Here is a 23,877-nt window from a genome sequence, read left to right as displayed (position 1 = left end):
CATCATCATCATCATTACTACCATCAACAACATTGATGCCAGCAACATCAGCAAACTGAGTCACTCATGGATCAATCACATGCACGCATGGGTTTTTGTGTGTGTGTGTGTGTGTGTGTGTGTGTGTGTGTGTGTGCATGCATGTGTTTGGTGTGTGTGTGTGTGACTGTGTGTGTGTGACTGTGTGTGTGACTGTATGTGTGTGTATGACTGTGTGTGTGTGTCTGTGTGCAGGTGCTAACGACCCAACAACCGGTGCTGAGCGTCAGCAAACCTCAACAGGCCCTGCAACCTCAACAGGCCGTGGCCCTCACCCAGTTTGTGGCCATGCCTCAGTCGCCGGCCGTTGTGGCCATGGCCCAACCTCAGCAGGTCTGTGTGGCCGTCCTGTCCTGGAAGGGTGTGGAGGGGGTCGGGGGGTGGGGGTGGGGGAGCGAAGATGGTTGTGTGGTATTGAGTGATGATGGTATTGGTTGGTATGTGTTGGAGGTTGTTTTGTGTCGTATTGACTGACGATGGTATTGATTGCTGTGTTGGAGGTCGTCTTCAGTCGCGTGAATGTCTTGAGTATTTACATCTGTATTGGTTTGATTGAATAATTGCTGGATAGTTTTGTCTGTTCCTCGAATGTATTCATTGATTGTTATCATTGAAAATGTTTTATAAGAAGGAGAAGACATTAACGATATGGGTTGAACGGAGTAATGATGATATTGATGATGCGGGTGGAAATGACTGATGATACTAATTAGTTGCCCCCTGCCAAGTTTGTGTGAAAATTGATCCCAGCACCAGATGTTTTTGATGTGACGCTCTCAGTTACATGCTCAGTTCATGTCAAAATAACACAGTGGCAAGGTTCACTTTGAACTGCGTCAGGGGGCAAAGGTCAGTCATTGTTTTGTTGGTGGAAAACAGGCCGCAGCTGTCAAGCTTTGTTACAGTGTGAAAAACAGTCCCTGTAACCTTTCCCCTGTATATTGACTAACGTCGTAGATGGTGGAGAGAGAGTCAATAATGTGCATGTCATTTACAAACGGCGGGTTCTGAAATGTGGAATCATGTAATAAAACATAAAGACACTCCAAAATAAACGAATGAGACAAAAATAAAGATGAAAAAAATCATAGAAGTACACTTTGAAATTTTCTTTTATTGTGTGTGTGTGTTTGACGCCTTCTTCCCCTCCCTCCTCAGGTTCAAACCTTGGGCTCCACCACGTAGTGAATGAATTAAGCAAAATAAATGAATAAGGAGACAAAAATAAAGAAGAAAAAAAATCAGAGAAGTTTAAACTTAAACCGAATTTTGTTGTTGGTGGTGTTGCTTTGTTTGACGTCTTCCTTCCGACCTCAGGTTCAAATCTCGGGCTCCATCGCGCAGCCTGTGGTGTCGCTGGCGGTGGCCCAGACCTCCACCCTCCCCCTGCCCTCCCCCACCGTGCTCCACCCTCAGCAGACGCTGACGGCTCAGCTCCAGCAGCAACAGCCGTCCCCCATCACCACCCACATCCAGCAGCAGCAGCCGTCCCCCATCACCACCCACATACAGCAGCAACAGCACCCCCACCACCACCCGCAGCAGAGGGTGATTCTACCCACCAATCAGAGGTGCGTAGCCAGTGTGTCACGTCCAAGGCACGTGCAGAGATGCTGCAGTTTCACAGTGTTTTGTTACGCTCAATCGCAGTTTGTTCATTTCGCTGAAATTTGTTACGCTCTGTCGCAGTTTGTTTCAGTGTTATGCCACTGTCAAAATTATTCTGAGTTGATTTTCAGCTACGTAGCATGGTCACTTTGTTTATTTCGCCATAATTTGCTATGCTCTATCGCTGTTTGTTTCAATGTTATGCCAACGTCACGCCAACGTCAAAATTGTTCTGAGTTAATATTCAGCTACATAGCATGGTCACATGTTTTCATGTTGTAATGATGTTTGCCAGTGTCAAAGTTGTTCTGACGAGTTCATTTTTGTAGCATGGTCTCAAGCGTTCCTGTGGTAACATTATCCAGACACTCCAGACCTTCAGATCATGAGGCCAGGGTAGTCACTTAAAACTAGGATTATTTTGAATTTGGTAGGAACCCTTGATCTCCGAGCCACATCAGCAAATGGATATTTTTCAGTTTGTCAAAACTTCTGTTTAATTACACATACTTAACTGTGACCCACTAGTGCATACTCTTCTTCTGTTTCTGCTGCTGCTTTGTTACAGCTGACACATCTGTGGTGCTGTGTCGCTTCCCTGGTCTTTGTTCGTCTCGTTTCTCGCAATCGGAATCCATGGCCGACTTCTCTGTTTTAAGCCGCTTGTTCCTACAAACTCTTGACAGGGGTGGCATATCTGGATATGTTTTATGTGTGTAGTTCTAGCCAGGACTCGCTCATGTCAACCTCCCTCACACACAGACAGCAGACCACTAAAGAATCGAATCGACAACTTTTATTCACTCGTTCGCACAATGTCGGAAAGTAGAGGCATAGGACAAAATGATACGTAGTAACTATCCTACGGAAGTCAAATGATCGGTATAAGGACAGGCCTGGTGCTTCCTTTTTGAGGGAGTGTCTGGGTTTGTTCCAGTGTACCTTTTGTTTATCTGTGTGCTAGCTGAATCGGAATAAGCAGCATTGACTTGAAGTTGTGTACCTTGTGAATGGAGAGAGTTATCACTCTTTATTCTTTGTTAATTGTTTACTAACCCCCCCCCCCCCCCCACACACACACACACCTTTTTGTATGATATTATGTAATCAATTATTTTACTGGATTTGATGTGATTAGATTTTTGCTGTTTGCATTTGATATTTACTTGATATAACAAAATCAGGTGTAGATTTTTGCTATTTACATTTGAATATTTACTTGATATAACACAATCAAGTATATGACAGGATTTAATGTAAATGAATTTACTCTATAAAGTTGTATTATATATTTATTTTGATGGGTGTATTGTGTAATGTGATGATGGGTGTACTGTGTAATGTGATGATGGGTGTATTGTATAATGTGATGAAGTATTTGACTGGGTTATATAATCAAAATGTTTACTTGTATTTATTTACTTATTTATTTATTTTTCTACTGTATTAGAATGTGAAAATATTTTACAGGATTTTATGTACTTGAATTTTACTTTTGTAAAAGATGACATCATTTACTGGATATAGTTTACACAAGTATATTACTGGATTAAATGAGAAATTTTTTTTTTCACTACATGTAATGTAATCACATATTTTACTGGAATTAATGTAATAAGATTTTACCTTTTTTTAATCCGATTTTTACTGTATGGTTATGTGGCTGGTTGGTGGGCAGGTTGAGTTTTGTGTCCCAAGGGGGGGCAGCGACAGTGTCCCTGGCCAACAGTCCCTCTCCCAGCAACAAGGTGGAGATGGTGTCTCACTACGCCATCATGCCAGGTGAGTCACTGTGGGGGGTTGGGGGGGGGAGGGGGTGGGGGTGACAGGTGGGGGGGGGGGGGGGGGGGGGGGGCTTGGTATGTGTGGGTGTTTGTGGGTTTAGGTGTGTGGGTGGGTGGGGGATTGTGAGTGTGGGTGTTTGTAGGTCAAGGTGTGTGGAGTGTGTGTGTGTGGTACCTCCTCCCCCCCCCCCCCAACCCCCCCACCTCCCCCCGTCATAGGGCAACAGGTGCAGATTCAACAGATGATCACCTTAACAGTTCCAGTCTGTCTACACCATTGTAACAGAACGTCAGCGTATGACACATTATTCATTGTAATTCTTCTTCTTCTGCTTTGTTCGTGGGCTGTAACTCCCATGTTCACTCTATGTACAAGAGTAGGCTTTAACTCTTTCCGGACGAAGGAATGCTCACGCATTCCTACACAAAACGTATTCGGTTTCGGACGAAGGAATGGAATAGCATTCTCCGAAAGTAAAATTCCATCATGCGCTGTACACGTGATTTTGTGATTAGCCAAGCAGAGTGCGCTATTCTGGGTCACTCCACAATCGAACAGTATGATTGGTCAGCCTGGGATGTGTGGCCTGTCTCGCACACACGCTGACAAAGTCACTGACCGGTCGTCTGCTCGCGTGCCAGCCTGTCAGCAAAGCGGGCTCTTCTCAAAATGTTGTGATGCGAACAAGGCAGTGACGGCAATGTTTTTGGTTTGCCGAAGTACTTGAAATGCTACAAACTGAAGGGTCGGACATTGAAGAGGTGGATGATGACGAGAAGAAGAAAGCGAATTTAATGCAGAAAGCGAGCATGGGTATGATGATTCAGGGTGAAAAATTGGCATTATTTTCTACATATGGCAAAACTGTAAAAATAAGATGAGAAATTTGATTTTTTTATATGTAATAGCTCAACACGTAATAAACCAGTTCTGAAAGTTTCATTTTCTTACACAGTATTTTGTATTTTTTGTAATTTTTAAAAGCAAGGGAGAAAACTTGTCGTCCTGAGTGAGTTAACGTGCATGACTGTCTTTGTGTATTTACCCCGCCATGTGGGCACCCATACTCCATTTTCAGGAGTGTGCATGCTGGGCATGTTCTTGTTTCCATAACCCACCAAACACTGACATCAGTGGCTTACGGATGTTTAACGTGCGTATTTGATCTTCTGCATGCGTATACACACGAAGGGGGTTCAGACACCAGCAGGTTTACACATATGTTGACCTGGGAGATCGGAAAAATCTCCACCAGGCGCCGTTTTCAAGATTCGAACCTGGGACCCACAGATTGAAAGTCCCAATATTTTAACAACTTGGCTGTTGCACCCAAATTACTATTATCCTTATTATCATTACTGATATGATTGTTATGATTATAAATGGACACTGACCTGTGCTACCTGTGCCCCTGGTCAACAGGCCAACAGGTGCTGATCCATCCTCAGCAGGTCCGGTCCCCAACCTCCATCAGTCCTGTCCTCACCCTCAGCGCCTCCGCGCCACAGCAACACCACCATCACCACCACCAGCAGCAGCAGCAACAGCATCATCAGCAGCAGCAGCCCAGCCTGGCGCCGAAAATCGCGGCGGTGGTGAAGACCCATAGCCCTCAACCCTCGCAGCTTCTGCAGCAGGCGCAGCAGCCGGGGGGCACACCCCGCGCCAGTCCTAAGGCCTTCCAGAGTGAGTCCTCCTCTCTCTGTGTCTGTCTTCTTTCACATCACGCACAGTGGGCACGATAGCTGAGTGGTTAAAGCGTTGGGCTTTCAGTCTGATGGTCCTGGTTTCGAATCTTGGTAGCGGCGCCTGGTGGGTAAAGGGTGGAGATTTTTCTGATCTCTCAGGTCACCGTATGTGCAGACCTGCTAGTGCCTGAGCCCCCTTCGTGTGTATAAGCAAGCACAAGACCAAATACACACGTTAAATATCCTGTAATCCATGTCAGCGTTCGGTGGGTTATGGAAGCAAGAACATACCCAGCATGCACACCCTTGAAAACGGAGTATGGCTGCCTACATGGTGGGGTAAAAACGGTCATATATGTAAAAGCCCACTGGAGTGAACGTGGGAGTTGCAGCCCACGAATGAAGAAGAAGAAGAAGAGAACATCACGCACACAACATCCCTCCCCCACCCCATCTCCCATCACCCACACAGCCCTGAACCAATATCCCCCAGACATGAAGAGCTTTGAGCAGCCCTCCACACAAACTCCCACCCATCTCCCACACACACCCCTCCCCCCAATCCCCCACACACACCCCTCCCCCCAATCGCCCACACACACCCCTCCCCCCAATCGCCCACACGTGAAGAGCATCAAACAACCTGAACCATTCCTTGCTGTGCACAGGGGAGGGAGGGGGCAAGGGGGACATCGGCTACATCACCTCCCCCAACCTCCAGACCAAACCTACCAAGGTCAAGGCCGCCATCGCCCACGTCCCCGTGGCAACGGAGAGCCTGCAGCCTCCGCCTCAGAGTCCTGGTAAGAGAGTGAGGGGGGTGGGGGTGCTGGTGTGTGTGTGGTGTATTTCGTCACGGCATTCTGTTGGTTCGTGAAGGAGGCTCTGAGGAAGAACCAGTCTGGCGTTGGCCTTGCGGTCCAGCGTTCACCAGTGATCAGGGTTCGAGGCCCTGTTTCAGCGTGGTGCTGTGTCCCTGGGGAAAGGCTCTGTGCTCTGTTTTCCCTCCCTCCACCCAGCTGTGAATGGGTACCTGACTCAGGTCAGAGATGGTAAAAACTGTGGAGGGAGAGAATTAGGCCCTGCCTTCCTATGCCCAGCCCTGGACACAGTGGGTATGAATTCACTGCCTTCCTGTGCCCAGCCCTGGACACAGTGGGTATGAATTCACTGCCTTCCTGTGCCCAGCCCTGGACACAGTGGATATGGATTCACTACCTTCCTATGCCGAGCCCTGGACACAGTGGGTATGAATTCACTACCTTCCTATGCCGAGCCCTGGACACAGTGGATATGAATTCACTGCCTTCCTGTGCTGAGCCCTGGACACAGTGGGTATGAATTCACTACCTTCCTATGCCCAGCCCTGGACACAGTGGGTATGAATTCACTGCCTTCCTGTGCCCAGCCGTGGACACAGTGGGTATGAATTCACTGCCTTCCTGTGCCAAGCCCTGGACACAGTGGGTATGAATTCACTGTCCTGATGTCAAGCCCTTGACACAGTGGGTATGAATTCACTGTCCTGATGTCAAGCCCTGGACACAGTGGGTATGAATTCACTGCCTTCATTTGACAAGCCCTGGACACTGGGTATGAATTCACTGCCTTCCTGTGCCAAGCCCTGGACACAGTGGGTATGAATTCACTGCCTTCCTGTGCTGAGCCCTGGACACAGTGGATATGAATTCACTGCCTTCCTGTGCCCAGCCGTGGACACAGTGGGTATGAATTCACTGCCTTCCTGTGCCCAGCCCTGGACATAGTGGGTATGAATTCACTGCCTTTCTGTGCCCAGCCCTGGACACAGTGGATATGAATTCACTGCCTTTCTGTGCCTAGCCCTGGACACAGTGGGTATGAATTCACTGCTTTCCTGTGCCGAGCCCTGGACACAGTGGATATGAATTCACTGCCTTCCTGTGCTGAGCCCTGGACACAGTGGGTATGAATTCACTGCCTTCCTGTGCCCAGCCCTGGACACAGTGGGTATGAATTCACTGCCTTCCTGTGCCAAGCCCTGGACACAGTGGGTATGAATTCACTGCCTTCCTATGCCCAGCCCTGGACACAGTGGGTATGAATTCACTGCCTTCATTTGACAAGCCCTGGACACTGGGTATGAATTCACTGCCTTCCTGTGCCGAGCCCTGGACACACTGGGTATGAATTCACTGCCTTCCTATGCCCAGCCCTGGACACAGTGGGTATGAATTCACTGCCTTCCTGTGCTGAGCCCTGGACACAGTGGGTATGAATTCACTGCCTTCCTGTGCTGAGCCCTGGACACAGTGGGTATGAATTCACTGCCTTCCTGTGCCCAGCCCTGGACATAGTGGGTATGAATTCACTGCCTTCCTGTGCTGAGCCCTGGACACAGTGGGTATGAATTCACTGCCTTCCTGTGCCCAGCCCTGGACACAGTGGGTATGAATTCACTGCCTTCCTGTGCCGAGCCCTGGACACAGTGGGTTTGAATTCACTGCCTTTCTGTGCTGAGCCCTGGACACAGTGGGTATGAATTCACTGCCTTCCTGTGCCCAGCCCTGGACACAGTGGGTATGAATTCACTGCCTTCCTGTGCCCAGCCCTGGACACAGTGGGTTTGAATTCACTGCCTTTCTGTGCTGAGCCCTGGACACAATGGATATGAATTCACTGCCCTTATGAACTTTAAAGGCTATGGGGGTTTTTAACCTTTAATAACAAAAAAAAAAGAAAATGAATATATAAGAACAAAGTTCTATCAGAGATGCAGTAAGCAAGTTTGATAACAATACAAATCAGTTGTATTGATGTGGTGTGTATACATATATCTATCGATATATCAGACTATAATCACATATTAAATCCTTTTGTGAAAATTGTTCCATGTCTAATATTTATTGTTATTCTTCAGGTAAGTTAAATCCGTCAGTTATAGTCTTAAAGATCAAAGGTGGTCTTTGCCAGTGAGAATTTTTATTCAGACAAGTAGACAGACAGTCCGGGCTTTGGTTTTATTCAGTGTTGGTTGAACAGGTTTCGATCCAGTCTTTTAGCTGTGTGGTTTGCTGCTCTGAAGCAAGAACGGAGAGATTTTGTGTGTGGAAGACCGGCAACCACAGTGACAACAATACTGGACACTGTACACACCTTCAGAACCCCCCCCCCCCCCCCCCGCTCCCCCCCCCACCCCTTTACATACATGCAGACCAAAAACAAGAATGACGAAACATTGAGGAGCCACCAAAGTTAATCAGCAGCAGTGCAGGGTCTCCTCTGGTGTGTGGCCACCTGGTGACCTGATATTGATAATTCTCTGTGAACTGCCGACACTGGGACTGTGACGGAATAACCCAGGTGTTGTAGAGTATCGGGGGTTCGGAATGAGTGACGTGGAAGTAATGCCACTGAAATGGCGTAGATGATGGGGGCGGCAGAAAAGAAAACAGAAAAAACAACGAGGAAATGTTTGGCACGACATGGCCATCGCATTTCTGTTAATGATGGAAAAGAAACTTTGACAAACAAACAAATGTTTGAACAAAAAAGAACCAGCAACAACAAAATAATGTAAAAATACAAGATATGAACATGAAAACAGCGAGAGTGCAAAAAAAAAAAAAAAAAAAAAAAAAAGAAAAAAAAGAAAGAAACTTTGACAAACAAATATTTGAACAAAAACGAACCCCAACAACAGCAACAAATCAATGAAATAACACAAAAAAAGATGCAAACAAAAAATCAGCGAGAGTGCAAAAAAAAAAAAGAAAAAAAAAAAAGGAAATGAGAAAAACTGAATGAAGTCCAATAAAAACGATTGATTAGATATTTGTTAAAGAAATCTTTTCTCTTTCCTCCCAGCAGCCCAGCGATCTGCGGAGGCGGCCACCCGTCCTCATCAAAAGACTGCCCCGCCTGGAAAAAAGAAAAACAAATCCAGAAGGTGAAGACAGAGAAGAAAATTTCTTTCTTTGAGGCATGTAAGCAAGTGGAGGCCGCGTCGCCTAAGGCGTCTTACGCCTCTGTCGTCAGACCCAGGATGATGGACGTCGTGGTCCAGCCGACGTCCACAGGGACGCAGACGGACGACGTGCCTACCTTGTTAGAACCGTTGGCGTTGGGTGGAGGTGCCGTGTCCACCCCTTCCCATCCTGTGCAGCAGTCCTCAGGGGCTGCTGGGCGGGAGAGAAAAGCCTCGGGCGGAGGCACGTTGTCCGCCTCCCGCCCCCCCCATCCTCCGGCCCCCCTCGCCCCGCCTCTCGTCTGCCTGGCCCTCGGGCTGGCAGAAGTGGCCAGAAACCCCCCGTACCTCCAAAACTCAAGGAGGGGAGGGTTGCGGCCTCGGCGGGATCGGGAAGAGCCGAGGTGGTGGATATTCCGACTTGGTCGGAATCAGAAAAATTAAATTCTAAAAATAAGTACTCGATCTTGGCCGACCTTGAGCCACCGCAAGCAGAGGAGCAGGGGGTAGCGATGGAATAGGCTGCTGCTTTATTTTTTTTAACCTTTTTAATGGCAGTGATCCACTGGAACATCCGGGGGTTCTTCGCCAATATACAGGAACTTCAGCTGCTTTGTTGTGCTTTGAAACCTTCAGTGCTGGCGCTGCAGGAGACTCTGCAAAGAGATGGCAAGGTTTTATCTCTCTCTGGTTTTAACTCCGTTTTTAAACCCGCTCAACCGAAGCAAGAGGGATTGACGGGAGGTGTCGCTCTTTTTATTCGCAAGTCCCTTTTATACAGTACAGTTCCTTTAAGCACCCCTTTACAGGCGGTGGCAGTCAGAGTCACACTTGAGAAAACCATCACTGTCTGCTCTCTGTACCTTCCTCCTTCCGTCCGTGTTCTGAGGCAGGACCTCATGAACCTGGTCGACCATCTCCCACGACTGTTTTTACTGTTGGGCGACTTCAATGGACACTCCCCGCTCTGGGGAAGTGAGATGACATCAGCCCGAGGTCTTCTCTTGGAAAACCTTCTTTCCGATATGGACTTGTGCTGTCTTAACGACAAGTCTCCCACTTACCTTCATCTGTCCTCTGGAAAGCTCTCGTGTTCAGATCTGTCGGTCTGCGATCCATCGTTGGTCCTGGACTATGAGTGGAAAGTGCACGACGATCTGCATGGGAGTGACCACTTTCCTGTCGCCCTCCGCCCCACAGATGGAGAAGGTGACTCTCTGCCTGACCGCCTGAACTATGACAAAGCAGACTGGAGTTTTTTTTACCACGAAGATAAGAGCGGAGCTGCAGGAAGAAACAGTATTGAAAAGCAAGGACCCTGCTGACACTCTGACTCGGATCGTTTTAGATTGCGCCAAAGCAGCAGTCCCATCGTCTACCTCCAAGCCTCAGGTGCCTAGAACGTCCTGGTTCAACACGGAATGTCGGGAGGCCCGTAAGTCTCGGAAGAGAGCGCAGCGACGCGTCTTTCGGAGACCGGAGACCGATAGCGTTCGAACCCATCAACAGCTGAGGGCGAAAGCCAGGTATGTTTTTAAAAAGAGCCAGAGAAAGTCATGGAGAGATTTTTGCTCTTCCTTAACCTCCAACACACCCAAGAAGAAAGTGTGGAGGGTTTTAAAAAGAATTAAGGGCAAAAACGTATGCCCAACCTTTCACCATCTTAAACTTTCAGACGCTCTGGTCACAGAGAAGAAAGCAGTTGCCAATTTGCTTGCCTCCACAATCGAACAGAACTCGAGATCTGCTAACAAATCTGCTCGGTTTCTCAAAACCAAAAACCTGACAGAAAAAACACCCTGTAACTTCTCTTCCGACAACACAGAGAATTACAACCTTCCTTTCACAATGAATGAAATCTGTCCTTCAGACCTGTACGGATTCCTGTCCAGGAATGGACGAGGTCCATTATAAACTCTTAAAGCACCTTCCCCAAACCTGTCTGGACACCCTGCTCAAAGTTTACAACTACATCTGGATCACAGGCTTTTTTCCACCCTCCTGGCGGAAAGCCCTCATAATCCCGCTGCCGAAATCGGGAAAAGACCCCTCGAACCCCTCCAACTACCGCCCAATAGCACTGACCAGCTGCATCTGCAAACTGATGGAGAAGATGGTCAACGGTAGACTGATGTGGAAACTAGAGTCCGATGGCCTTCTGGCGAAAGAACAGTGCGGTTTCCGCAAGCATCGCTCTACCGTTGACCATCTGGTTCGTCTGGAAACCACTGTAAGAAATGCCTTTGTAAACAAACAGCATGTGGTGGCCATATTTTTTGACTTGGAGAAAGCTTACGATACCACGTGGAAGTTTGGTATTCTCTCGGACTTGCACAAGCTCGGCTTGAAGCCGAGGACACCAGCCTCAGTTCATCCACAATTTTTTGCAAGACAGACAATTCCAGGTGAGGGTCGGCACCACCCTGTCCGACATTCATGAGCAGGAGCTGGGTGTCCCGCAAGGGAGCATCCTGTCGCCGGCTCTTTTCAGCATCAAAATTAATGACATCGTTCAATCCGTTCAGAAGGGATCAGACAGCTCGCTGTTCGTGGACGATTTCGCCTTGTGTGCAACTGGCAGCACATATGCCAGCATCCAGCAATGGCTTCAGCTCTGCATCAACAAAATCCAGTGTTGGGCAGAGGAGAATGGCTTCACATTTTCGTCCTCCAAAACTGAATGTATTCATTTTCATAACTTTCGCCAGTTCTATCCAGACCCTGAAATCCGACTGGGAAAATCCACCATCCCGGCTGTCAAGGAAGCCAAATTTTTAGGGATCGTCTTTGATCAGAAGCTGAACTTCCTCAGCCATATTAAACAGCTGAAAATATCTTGCCAAAAAGCCCTGAACATCATTCGAGTTGTGGCACACACGGACTGGGGTGCTGATAAGAGAACTCTCTTGCACCTCTACAGAGCCCTGGTCCGGTCCAAACTGGATTATGGAAGTGTAGTATACGGCTCGGCCAGACCGTCTTACCTGAAACTGTTGGACCCTATACACCACCAAGGGCTCCGTCTCAGCTTAGGTGCTTTCCGCACCACCCCTGTGCACAGCCTGTACGCAGAGGTGGGGGAACCGCCTCTCTCCAACCGCAGATTGAAGCTGACCCTAAATTATTATTTGAAATTGTTTTCTGAACCTACAAACCCTGCTTATGACGCTGTATTCAACAACCCTTTCGATAAGAAATTTACAGACAACCCAAACTGCATACCTCCTCTCGGACTCCGCATTCAGCCGCACTTAGAAAATGCCGATCTGGATGTTGGTGGCATCTCAGATTTCTCTAAGTTCCCCGACAGCCCTCCGTGGACTTTTAGAACACCTGAGGTCCAATTTGATCTGGCCTCGTACCGTAAAGACTCCACCAGTTCTCTGGCCTACAGAACTTACTTTTCGGAACTCTGCCACAAATTCCCCACTTTTCAAAGTATCTTCACTGACGGTTCCAAGTCAGAGGACGGAGTCGCTGCATCTGCGTTCTGTCCCGACTTCCCTGACTGGCCCTCAATGGAACACATCCTGTCTGACAGCCCGGTGTACACTGCGGAACTGACCGCACTGGTTCTGGCGGTAAAAATGGTTCTCTCTTCGAAACAAAAGAGATTCATGATCTTTTCCGACTCCTTGTCAGCCCTGGAGGCGATCGCCTGCAGGAATATCACTCATCCCAAACTGCTGGAATTTTATGAAGCTTTTACTCTCGCAACGAAGAAAGGATACGAGGTTGTGTTGGCCTGGGTTCCCGGACATGTTGGCATTCGTGGTAATGAAAGGGCGGACCTGCTGGCCAGGAACGCTGTAAAGAAAGAATTATCCAGATCCTTTGTACCATACACAGACATGAAGCGGAAGGTGAACACTTACGTTAAGGATCTTTGGCAAGAGGAGTGGAACACCCAGACGGACAACAAGCTCTTCCAGATCCATCCAGACCTGAAAGAGACCCTCCCTTCGGGGGTGAAGAACAGAAAGGAGGAGTCTGTGCTGTGCAGACTGCGTACGGGGCACACTTTTTTTTTACTCATTCTTACTTGTTGAAGGGGGAAGAGGCCCCTCGATGCATTCCCTGTGACGAGCCTCTCACCGTGAAACACGTGCTCCTTGATTGTTGGGATCTGCATGACGTTAGACGCAGACATTACACGGTGGTTTCTTTGAAGACTTTGTTTCGTGATGTCCCTCCGTGGGCGCTGATGGACTTCTAAAAAGAAGTGAACATTTTTAACTAGATTTGAAGGTTTTAAACTATGGAAGTTGTTTTTTTAACTTTGGAGTGGAAAGTTTGAAGTGGTGACTCGTTTTAATTGGTTGTTTTTTTATCCTTGTAGTAGTTATTGACGCGGCGATAGCCTTGAGATGGCCTTAGTGGTTGGCGAGGCTCTAAGCACCATAATTTCATTTCATTTCAGCCCAGCGATCGCGACTGTCCGTCAGCTCCCCCCGCCCTGCCCCCTCCCCCACTGTCTCCCCTGCCCCCTCCCCCAGCAACCACCACCACCTCCCCCCTCCCCAACTCCCCTCCCACTCCCACCCCCCTTCCTCCACCGCCGCCATCACCACCACCACCGTCCCCTCCCCCACCCCCGTCGCCCACACCCACCACCGCCTGCAGGCCCCTCCCCCTTCCTCCTCCTCCTCCTCCCCCCACCACCACCACCCCCACCTCCTCCAGCCCCCCAGCACCTCCGTAGGGGGAGGAGGAGGGGGGGAGTCGGTCATCCTGCGCAGCATGATGGAGAAGAGGAGGGAGGGGGGTGTCCCGCCCCCCATCCTCTCCCAGCCCACCCCGGCGGGCGAGTTCGACCAGAACGGAGCATCGTCAGCGGGCGGGGGCGGCGGCGGGAAGAAATACACAGACGGCGGCAGCGGAGAGCGAAAATCGTCTTCGTTGGTGGGCGGGGAGAGGGCGCCACCGCGAGAGAAGAAGACGGTGAGGATGGACGTGCCAGAGACGGAGGAGGAGAAAGAGGAGAAGAGAGAGGCGGCGAGGGAGAGGGAGAGGGAGAAGGGGGCGCTCGGGGGAACGTCTGCGTCTGGAGGGGGTAGCGGGGTGGGGAAGGAGGGACTGTCGTCGCCCACCACCACCACCCCCAACGGAGGGGGACAACAGGTGGGTGTGTTTCTGGGTGAAGGTGGTGGTGGTGTGTTGGCTGGTGTGGTGTGTGGTGTGGTGGTTTTGTGGTGTGGTGTGATGTAATGTGTGGTTTTGTGGTGTGGTGTGGTGTGATGTGTGGTTTGGAGTTGTGTGGTGGTGTGATGTGGTGGTGGTGTAATGTGTGGTTTGGAATTGTGTGATGGTGTGATGTGGTGGTGGTGTAATGTGTGGTTTGGAGTTGTGTGGCAGTGTCATGTGGTGGTGGTGTAATGTGTGGTTTGGAGTTGAAGTGGTGTGATGTGGTGGTGGTGTAATGTGTTGGTTTGGAGTTGCAGTGGTGTGATGTGGTGGTGGTGTAATGTGTTGGTTTGGAGTCGTGTGATGGTGTGATGTGGTGGTGGTGTTATGTGTGATTTGGAGTTGTGTGATGGTGTCCAAAAGTCGCAGTAAAAGAAATATTCACATTCCCAACTGGACGCAGCTTTAGCAAGAGAAGCCATTCTTATGCTGCACAAAGCATCAACACTTGAAGCAGACAGGCCATTATTTTCTACCTCATTATAGCGTAACATGAGTTGACACATATCTAGGCTGTGTTCAAACACTGATATGATACAGATGCTCACATCTTTTTGTCACGGATGTTGTTAAACCTATTTTCATTGGATTGCGGAAAAATTGTTTGTTTGTTCTTTTGTTTAACGTCCATTCTCAATTGTAATTTTAGACGTTTGGATTGAATTGATGTTGAGTACAGCCATCTCTTCACTGCGCTGTATTGACGTTGTTGCTGTTTCCCCCTCATCAGCTGTCCAAAGCGAAGCACAAGCCGCCGCCGCTGACGGTGAACCCCCAGGTCCTCCAGAGTGCTGTCCCCTCGCCCAGCTGTGGTCCCGGGTCGGCCCCCGGCTCGGCCAGTGGTCCTCGCCGCAGTATCTTCAAGAAGAACAAGGACGACGGCATGAACAAGTGGGTGCACGGGGGCTGGGAGGGGTGTGGGGGTGTTGACAGCTTGACACAGGACAACACGTCACAGGACAACACATCACAGGACAACGCATCACAGGACAACACATCACAGGACAACGCATCACAGGACAACACATCTCATCACAACACAAGACAGGACAACACAACACAGGACAACACATCACAGGACAACACAAGACAGGACAACACATCACAGGACAACACAGGACAACACATCACAGGACAACACAGGACAACACATCACAGGACAACACAGGACAACACATCACAGGACAACACAGGACAACACATCACAGGACAACACATCTCATCACAACACAGCGCAGCACTGCACAGCACAGCACAACACAGTACACAGCGCAGCACAGCACAGCACAGCACAACACGTCTCAGCAATGCACAGCATAGCTCAACATGGCACAGCTCAACACAGCACGGCTCAGCTCAGCTCAGCTGCCCAGCTGCTAATCCTACATGAAATGACATTTGAACTCTCACTATGTGACTGTGTGTGCATGTCCTGCCTGCCTGCCTGCCTGTGTGTGTGTGTGTGTGTGTGTGTGTCTGTGTGTCTGTGTGTATTTGTATTTGTATTCCTTTTTATCACAACAGATTTCTCTGTGTGAAATTCGGGCTGCTCTCCCCAGGGAGAGCTCGTCGCTACACTACAGCGCCACCCATTTTTTTGTATTTTTTCCTGTGTGCGGTTTTATTTGTTTTTCCTGTCGAAGTGGATTTTTCTACAGAATTTTGCCAGGAACAACCCTTTTGTTGCCGTGGGTTCTTTTACGTGCGCTAAGTGCATGTTGCACACGTGACCTCGGTTTATCGTCTCATCCGAATGACTAGTGTCCAGACCACCACTCAAGATCTAATGGAGGGGGAGAAAATATCGGCTGAGCCGTGATTTGAACCAACGCCCTCAGATTCTCTCGCTTCCTAGGCGGACGTGTGTGTGTCTATATGGGTGTGCATATCTATATGTGTTTGTCGGTAAATGTTTGTGTGTGTCTATATATGTGTGTGTGTTTATGTGTTAGTGTGTCTATATATATATGTGTGTCTGTATATATATATATATATATATATATATATATATATATATATATATATATATATATATATACGTGTGTTTATGAATATATGTGTGTATCTATACATGTGTAACATACGTATGTGTAACAATACATGTGTCTGTGTTACCTATATGAATGTATCTATACATGTGCCTGTGTGTGTATATATATATATATTTCTCTGTGTGTGTGTACGTATTTCTGTGTATGTGAATATATATTTCTGTGTGTGTCTATATGTATGTGTGTGTGTGTCTGTATATATATATATATATATGTGTGTCTGTATATATGTGTGTGTGTCAATAAATGTGTTTTTTTGTCTATGTATATATATGTATGTCGCTAAATGTGTGTGTGTCTATATGTGTGTCTCTAAATGTGTGTGTGTGTCTCTCTCTCAATATATATACCGTAAAGTTCGGTCTATAAGCCGCGACTTTTTACCCCAGCTTCAACCTCTGCGGCTTATACAATGATGCGGCTTATTTGCGGATTTTAACGATCCCGGGAGTGTCACGTTCTCGTCTATTCTTAGCTGCCCGCCAACTCACCAAAATCATGATTTCTGTCCATGAATTTTTGGATAAGCTTCAGGATCGTGTGCTAACTGTTGCGTTTTATAAATCAAGTCCACACACATTATAGCCTTCAGATCAGCATTCAGTTTAACTCTGCTCAAGCGTACACCCTCATCTTGCCGAAAACGCAACGTTATGCCTATGATGCAGCCTTCAAATTGAAGGCGATCGACCTAGCAGACGACAGTGGAAGCGACGAACCAGCAGTGACCTCCATCCCCCCTCAGCAAGGCTGAAGTCATTGACAAGATGGTGAAGGAAGCTGTGCTGGTTCTCTTCAACTCGGACACTGAAGACCAAGATTTTAGTGGATTCAGTGAGCAGGATGACGTTGAATAAATGTGACTATCCCTAAATTATGGATCTTATTTTCGTTGTGTTTATTTATTATTTTTTTGTGGCACTAGCAGTATTTTCGCTTGCTTTTCTTTGTGTTGTTCCCGCTTGTGTTTATTTCATAACCTACAGTATCGACAGCTTTTCTGTAGTATCAGTATGTGTTCCGGTACCGGAAATAAGTGCGGCTTATAAACCGGTGCGGCTTATGTATGTATAAAGTTCAGTTTTTTCCAAAATTTAGTGGGTGCGGCTTATATACCAGAGCGCTCAATAGACCGAACTTTACGGTATATGTGTGTCTAAAAATGTGTGTGTGTCTCAATGTAGATGTGTGTGTGTGTGTGTGCAGGGTGCTGGCAGAGGTGGACTTTGAGCGACAGTTTGAGAACCTGCCCAAGTTCATCCCAGAGGACAGCGAGTCCACCACCCCCCTCCCCCAGTCCCCCCGCGCCATCATCAACGTCTACAAGAAAAAGAAAAAGATTTCAAACCTGGGTCAGTGTGTGTGTGTGTGTGTGTGTGTGTGTGTGTAAAGGGAGGGGGGGGGTGAACGTCTACAAGAAAAAGATTTCAAACCTGGGTCAGTGTGTGTGTGTATGTGTGTGTGTGCAATGGTGGCGTAGTGGATAAACTGAAATCCCATGCGTAGAATGGCGTAAAAGAACCTGTGGCAACAAGAGAGTTATCCCTGGCAGAATTTTATCGTAAAATCCACTCTGATTTGTGTGTGTGTGTGTGTGTGTGTGTGTGTGTGTGACTGAAGCCTGACCGAATGTTTGCACAAGAATGAGCAGCAGTATTCCTTGTGACTCCGGTACACTTGGTAATAAAGACATATTCTATTCTATTCTATTCTAAATGCAGCTGTCAGTTCACTCTACCCAGGTAGGCAGCCTGTTGTGCAAATGACCCCGTGTTTGTAAAGCACTTGGAGCTTGGTCTCCGACTGAGAATAGGCGCTATACAAGTACCAATAACAATGAAAAAGCACGTGCTGTGTCTCGTTGTTGCGTAGTCAAGGGCGATAACCCTGAGGGAGAGACGAAGCTGTCCAGCGAGTCGGAGACGACCACACCAAAGACCCCTCGCAGTGGGATGTTCGAAGACTCCAAGTTTTTCCCGAGCAGCTTCAACCTGGACAACCTGTCTGACGAGTTCTTGAAGGCTGGTGTGTCTGCTAAAGGTAGGTGGACAGGTGGGGAGGGGTGGGGTGGGGTGGGGTGGGGAGATTGGTGTGTGTGTGTGTGAGGGGGATGTTGGTGTGTTGGTGTGTGTGTGAGGGGGATGTTGGTGTGTGTGTGTGTGTGAGGGGGATGTTGGTGTGTGTGTGTGTGTGAGGGGGGATGTTGGTGTGTGTGAGGGGGGATGTTGGGTGGGGGGGGGTGTTGGTGTGTGTGAGGGGGGATGTTGGGGGGGGGTGTGAGGGGGGATGTTGGGGTGTGTGTGTGTGAGGGGGGATGTTGTTGTGTGTGAGGGGGGGATGTTGGGGGGGGCGGTGTGAGGGGGGATGTTGGGGGGGGGGTGTGTGAGGGGGGATGTTGGTGTGTGTGTGTGAGGGGGGATGTTGGTGTGTGTGTGTGAGGGGGGATGTTGGGGGGGGGTGTGAGGGGGGATGTTGGGGTGTGTGTGTGTGTGTGTGAGGGGGGATGTTGGTGTGTGTGTGTGAGGGGGGATGTTGGTGTGTGTGTGTGTGTGAGGGGGGATGTTGGTGTGTGTGAGGGGGGATGTTGGGGTGTGTGTGTGTGTGTGTGTGTGTGTGTGTGTGTGTGAGGGGGGATGTTGGTGTGTGTGTGTGTGAGGGGGGATGTTGGTGTGTGTGTGTGTGTGTGAGGGGGGATGTTGGTGTGTGTGTGAGGGGGGATGTTGGTGTGTGTGTGTGTGTGTGTGTGTGTGTGAGGGGGGATGTTGGTGTGTGTGTGTGTGTGTGTGTGTGTGTGTGTGTGAGGGGGGATGTTGGTGTGTGTGAAGGGGGATGTCGGTGTGTGTGTGTGTGAGGGGGGATGTTAGTGTGTGTGGGTGTGTGTTGGTATCACCGTATGTGGTTGTGTATTTTCACTATAATTGTTATGATTTATAGTAGGGGTAGTAGTTATAGTAGTAGTAGTATTGGTGGTGGTAGTGGTGGTGCTGTTTTTGTTATCATGTTGTTATTTTCACCACTGTCATCATTATCATTGCATCAGAAGATGGAACACTTGCTGTTCGGTGATGCTAAAGACTTTGCAGAGTTGGAGCATGGTGATGATGATGGTGATGATGGTTGTGGTGATGGTGGGGATGGTGGTGGTGATAGTGACTGTGATGATGATGGTGGTAGTGATAATGTTGGTGATGTTAGTAGTGATAATGATAGTGATAGTAGTTGTGATAATGATGGTGAGGGTGGTGATGTTGCTGCTGATGGTGTTTATAGTGGTGATGACAGACTTTGTGGAGAGCTATATGATGATGACGATGATGATGTCACAGACTTTGGGGAGAGAGCTATATGATGATGATGACAATGATGATGATAATGTGCAGGCTTTGGGGGAGAGAGCTATAATAATGATGATTATGACGACAGTGACACTGACAATGACACTGATGATGCCACAGACTTTGGGGAGAGAGCTATATGATGATGATGATGATGCCACAGACTTTGGGGAGAGAGCTATATGATGATGACAATGATGATGATGATGCCACAGACTTTGGGGAGAGAGCTATATGATGATGATGACAATGATGATGATGATGATGCCACAGACTTTGGGGAGGGGGATTTGAACTCGCCCATGACGCCCAAAACGCCCAGCTCCCCTGGGACCTTCTCCACACGCCGAATGCTGGACCAGAGACGTCAGCTAGTCATGCAGCTGTTCGATGACCAGGGTCTCTATCCCAGCAGTGAGTGCCGTCCTGTCAGCCGTGGTGCTTTCCTCTGCTTCTTCATCGTCCAAGTCTCCTTCTTCTTCCTCCTCTTCTTCGTTGTTGCTGTCGTCTTTGTTGTCGTCTCCTTCTTCTTCATCGTTTTCTTCTTCTTCTTCATCTTCTTCTTTTTCTCCGTTGTCTTCGTAATTGTCTTCTTGTCCTCTTCTTGTTCATCATCGTGTATTTATTTATAGTCTGTTCATCTAAGATGATGATATTAGAATTTATCATCGTTTTCTTCTTGTTGTTCATCTTTTTCTTCTTCTTCATTGTCTGCATCTTCATCGTCGTCGTCTTCTTCATCTCTTCTCCTTCATCATCATTTTCTTTGTCGTTATTTTCTTCTTCATCGTCTTCTTTGTCGTCTTCTTTCTTCTTCTTCTTCTTGCTTTCTTCTTTTTTCATCATCATCTTCATCATCATCGACTTTTTGTTCTTCTAGTCCTCTTCCTCCTTCTCTCTCCTTCCCCTTTGCTTTCTTCTCCTCCACATTCTCCTTGGTTTTGGTGCACGTGCTGGATCAAGGTTGGAGATTTTTCAGTTTCCCAGGTCAACGTTATGTACAGTCCTGCTTGTGCCTGATCCCCCTTTAGTGTGTAAATGCGTTCAGAAGATCAAATATGCACGTTAAAGATTGTGCAAGACGTGTAAGCGTTTGGTGGGTGTTGGAAACAATAACATACCAAGCATGTACACCCCCCAAAAAACCTGGTCGTGGTTGTCAACATGGTGGGGTTAAAATAGTCATTCACCCTAAAGCCCATTCATTTATACATACAAGATGAGGGTTGCGGTCCCTGAACTCCGAGAAAGAGGAAAGAGAAGTGACAGTAGCCAGCGGTGACACAGAGATCAGAAGCCATGACGTTAACCCGGAGAGCGCGATGAGCCACGATCGTGGCTTTCCCGGTAAAGTGCGATGGGCCACGATCGTGGCTCTGTTTACATAAGGTCCGACATCGTACGGCTATGCTCGGCAGCCTTCGTAAAACTGCCTCGTTCTGGTGTTACTGCCTCCCTGCTTGTGTTTGCACAAACTTTGGCCGAGTTTATAAGTCCAGATCTTCGTATTTTTTGTAAACAATGAGTGACACTGAAGTTGACAAAGCTCAGGAAATGAGTGACCTTGTCACTAGTGATGATTCATTTGCTGACAGGGATTCTGGTGAAAACGGCTTTGTTATTTTGACACTTGGGCATGCTGGCTTGCTTGTTGTTCATTCAGTTTTGTGTCTCCAGCCACAAAAACTGGGGGGTGGGTGATGGGGGTGGGGAGGGGTGGTAAAGTGGGTTAGGCATGGGTCTGTTTGATTTAAAGCATTCTTGCTGCTTTTGAAAGCAACATGAGCTAAAAGAAAACATTTATTTCTGTTTTTGCCTGTGATTGCATAAAGTATTGTAGATGTGCGCGTGCGTGGCGTCGGTGGGTGTGTCTCAAACAAATAATACAGTGCTTATAATTTCATTGTTTCAGTTATATTCATTTCATGATTCTGCAGCCAGAACATTTTCTGCACAGTTTAATGCCAATTTTGAGATTTTGACTCTATAAAAGATGTGAAAATACCTATAAACATTGTGGTTGACATTTTTGGAAAACAAGTTTGCAAAATTTGTTGTTTATATCCTGTGGAATATCTCCAACTACTTACAAGGTACAGCCTTTTTCTTACTTTTATCTGATTCTTCATTCACTCTACTTTCCAAAAATGTATAGGTTTACCTATTTATTCTTACTGATAAGCATACAAATGCCCCAAATCAGAGCACAGGTAGCGGAGGCAAACTATCCCTTTGTTTTAAGCATGATTTCTGTAAGTATGTTTTATTATATCCAGCACTTTGAGGGTTAACTCACTCAGTACGACCAGTCCTCTCTTCTCCTCTACACAGACCCCTCGGATGTCCAGTGGGTGTCTCAATGACCCAACCTTTAGCTTCCGTCGTCAGAATTGTGGTATTCTTTGTTAACATTCACGTCTTCAGTATAAGAGTCTTCTGCTTGCAATATTTTGATGGTGGTAATTGGGGTGAAATGCTGTTAACGTCGTCTTTCGCCGTTCGTATGGAGAGTGTTAACAGGTCGTTTTTTTCTGTCATTTGCTTTCTGGTACTTAATCTTTCACTTCACAATGTTTTACTATTTTACTTATTTGTTTTGTCTGTTCATTTTATGTTAATGTTTTACGGACACCTAGCGCGGGTTCTGTTCAGTGTTGATTGACCTTGTTGCTTTTCTGTCCCCACTCCGCCCCCTCCCTCACCCACACAGCCCAGGCCACGCTAGCATTCCAGTCCAAGCACAGCGAGATCTTCCCCAACAAGATGTGTCTGCAGCTCAAGATCCGTGAAGTCCGCCAGAAGATGATGGCACAGTCCGCCCAGGCCGTGCGTGAGATCGGGGGAGAGGGGCCTTCCACGCCTTCCGCTGTCTCTTCCGCTGCCAGCTCCACCTCCGCGAGTGGCGGGGTCACGACCTCTGAGTCGTATGAAGCGTTCACTGCGGTGTCGTCGTCGTCGTCATCGTCGTCGTCTGCGGGTCAGATGTCGAGGAGGCAGACGATGTCGGCGGGAGGATTGCCACCAGCCTCGCTGCCGCAGAGCATGTGAAAACAGTTCTTTGTGTTTAAGTTTTCTTCTTTGTTTAGTCATTATCTGTTTAGTAGTCTTGTGCTAAAAGTGTTTTTTTTTTATATTTGTTGAATGTTTTGTTTTTAGGTTTTTGTTTGTTTGTTTTTTTAGCTCTGGGAATTGCTTCTTTAGTGGACTGGCTAAGTTACAAGCAACATGGTTTGATTTCAGTGTTTTTTTGGTTTTTTTTTTTCTTTTTTTTCTTTTGTTTGTACATGGTTGGCTGTTTTTGCTTATGGTATGTGGATTTGTTTTATGTGTACTTTGGAATGATGGAAGATATGTTTCTCTTATTGTAGGGTTAATCTTTATGTTGATGTTTTTTTGGTGTGATAACGATGCGGATGAATGAATAGTGTTTGATTCTTGGTCCAGGAAGTGTGAACAGGAGAGTTGATAAAACAATGTGCAGCTTTTGTCTTTGTTGTTAACGTGTATTTTCATGTGTGTATGTGCTTTTCTTTACAATTTTTTCACCCTTGTTTTTGAACGGGTGACAAACAGAAGCTGTCGGTGATTCCTGAAACAGCTGTTGTGAAAAAGTTCAAAACCACGTCTGCTGTTCAGAAACGTTGGAAAAATCGTGACCTGTCAAACAGCTGAACGGTGTGAGCTGTTTCCGTCATGCAGTGGGTGACTGTTCAGGAATGCTTTGCCGTGTGTATCTTTACAAGTGACAGAGAACATCTCTGATGCCCCCAAAACTGTCAGACATCTGTTCGGAGACTGTGGAATTGTGCTGCGGGTGGTGATTGATGCGGCGTCGGGTGTGAACGAACGGGCCGATACAGGAGTGACAGTCCCCCCCACGCTGTACACGGGTGAAGTCTGACGCTGGCTGGTCTGGTTTTGGGCCTTTCTCCTCAGTTGTCTAGCCTCGGAACGCAGGGCAAGCAACATGTGAGGCCTTGGTGCATCGTCTGCCTTGCTGTTGATTGTCGTCAGGCAACAGCGTCCCTGTGGTACACACCGAAACGCAGATGAGGGAGTGGAGGGGGTGGGGATGGGGAGGGGAGGAATGGTGCTGTGTATGGTCTGCATTCTTTCCCTTGTCAGTCAACAGTATGATGAGAATTGAGAGAGTGGGTGTGTGCATTGCGGTGGTGTGATGGTCAGTGCGTGATTAATAGTGGCAGCGACGCTTCGTTGTGATCCCCATGGTGGGGTGAAGT

General features: G+C 47.7%; 1 protein-coding gene across 1 annotated transcript in view; it reads left to right on the top strand.

The window, feature by feature from the left end:
- The window catches only part of LOC143277359 (uncharacterized), a 198,153-nt gene extending 175,467 nt beyond the window's left edge, over positions 1 to 22,686 (top strand). The window contains exons 15-25 of the mRNA XM_076582144.1: positions 235 to 372; positions 1,357 to 1,610; positions 3,326 to 3,429; positions 4,855 to 5,118; positions 5,789 to 5,923; positions 13,487 to 14,187; positions 14,981 to 15,141; positions 17,508 to 17,653; positions 18,174 to 18,341; positions 19,910 to 20,050; positions 22,347 to 22,686. Coding sequence (XP_076438259.1) covers positions 235 to 372; positions 1,357 to 1,610; positions 3,326 to 3,429; positions 4,855 to 5,118; positions 5,789 to 5,923; positions 13,487 to 14,187; positions 14,981 to 15,141; positions 17,508 to 17,653; positions 18,174 to 18,341; positions 19,910 to 20,050; positions 22,347 to 22,684 — 2,550 coding nt within the window. The 3' untranslated portion in view covers positions 22,685 to 22,686. The remainder of the gene's footprint in view (positions 1 to 234; positions 373 to 1,356; positions 1,611 to 3,325; positions 3,430 to 4,854; positions 5,119 to 5,788; positions 5,924 to 13,486; positions 14,188 to 14,980; positions 15,142 to 17,507; positions 17,654 to 18,173; positions 18,342 to 19,909; positions 20,051 to 22,346) is intronic.
- Positions 22,687 to 23,877: the final 1,191 nt, after the last annotated feature.

The sequence above is a fragment of the Babylonia areolata genome, chromosome 34, assembly GCF_041734735.1.
Source record: "Babylonia areolata isolate BAREFJ2019XMU chromosome 34, ASM4173473v1, whole genome shotgun sequence".
Classification (NCBI taxonomy): Eukaryota; Metazoa; Mollusca; class Gastropoda; order Neogastropoda; family Buccinidae; genus Babylonia; species Babylonia areolata.
Note: the sequence above shows the minus strand (reverse complement) of the source record. Positions and strands in the feature narration are given on the sequence as shown.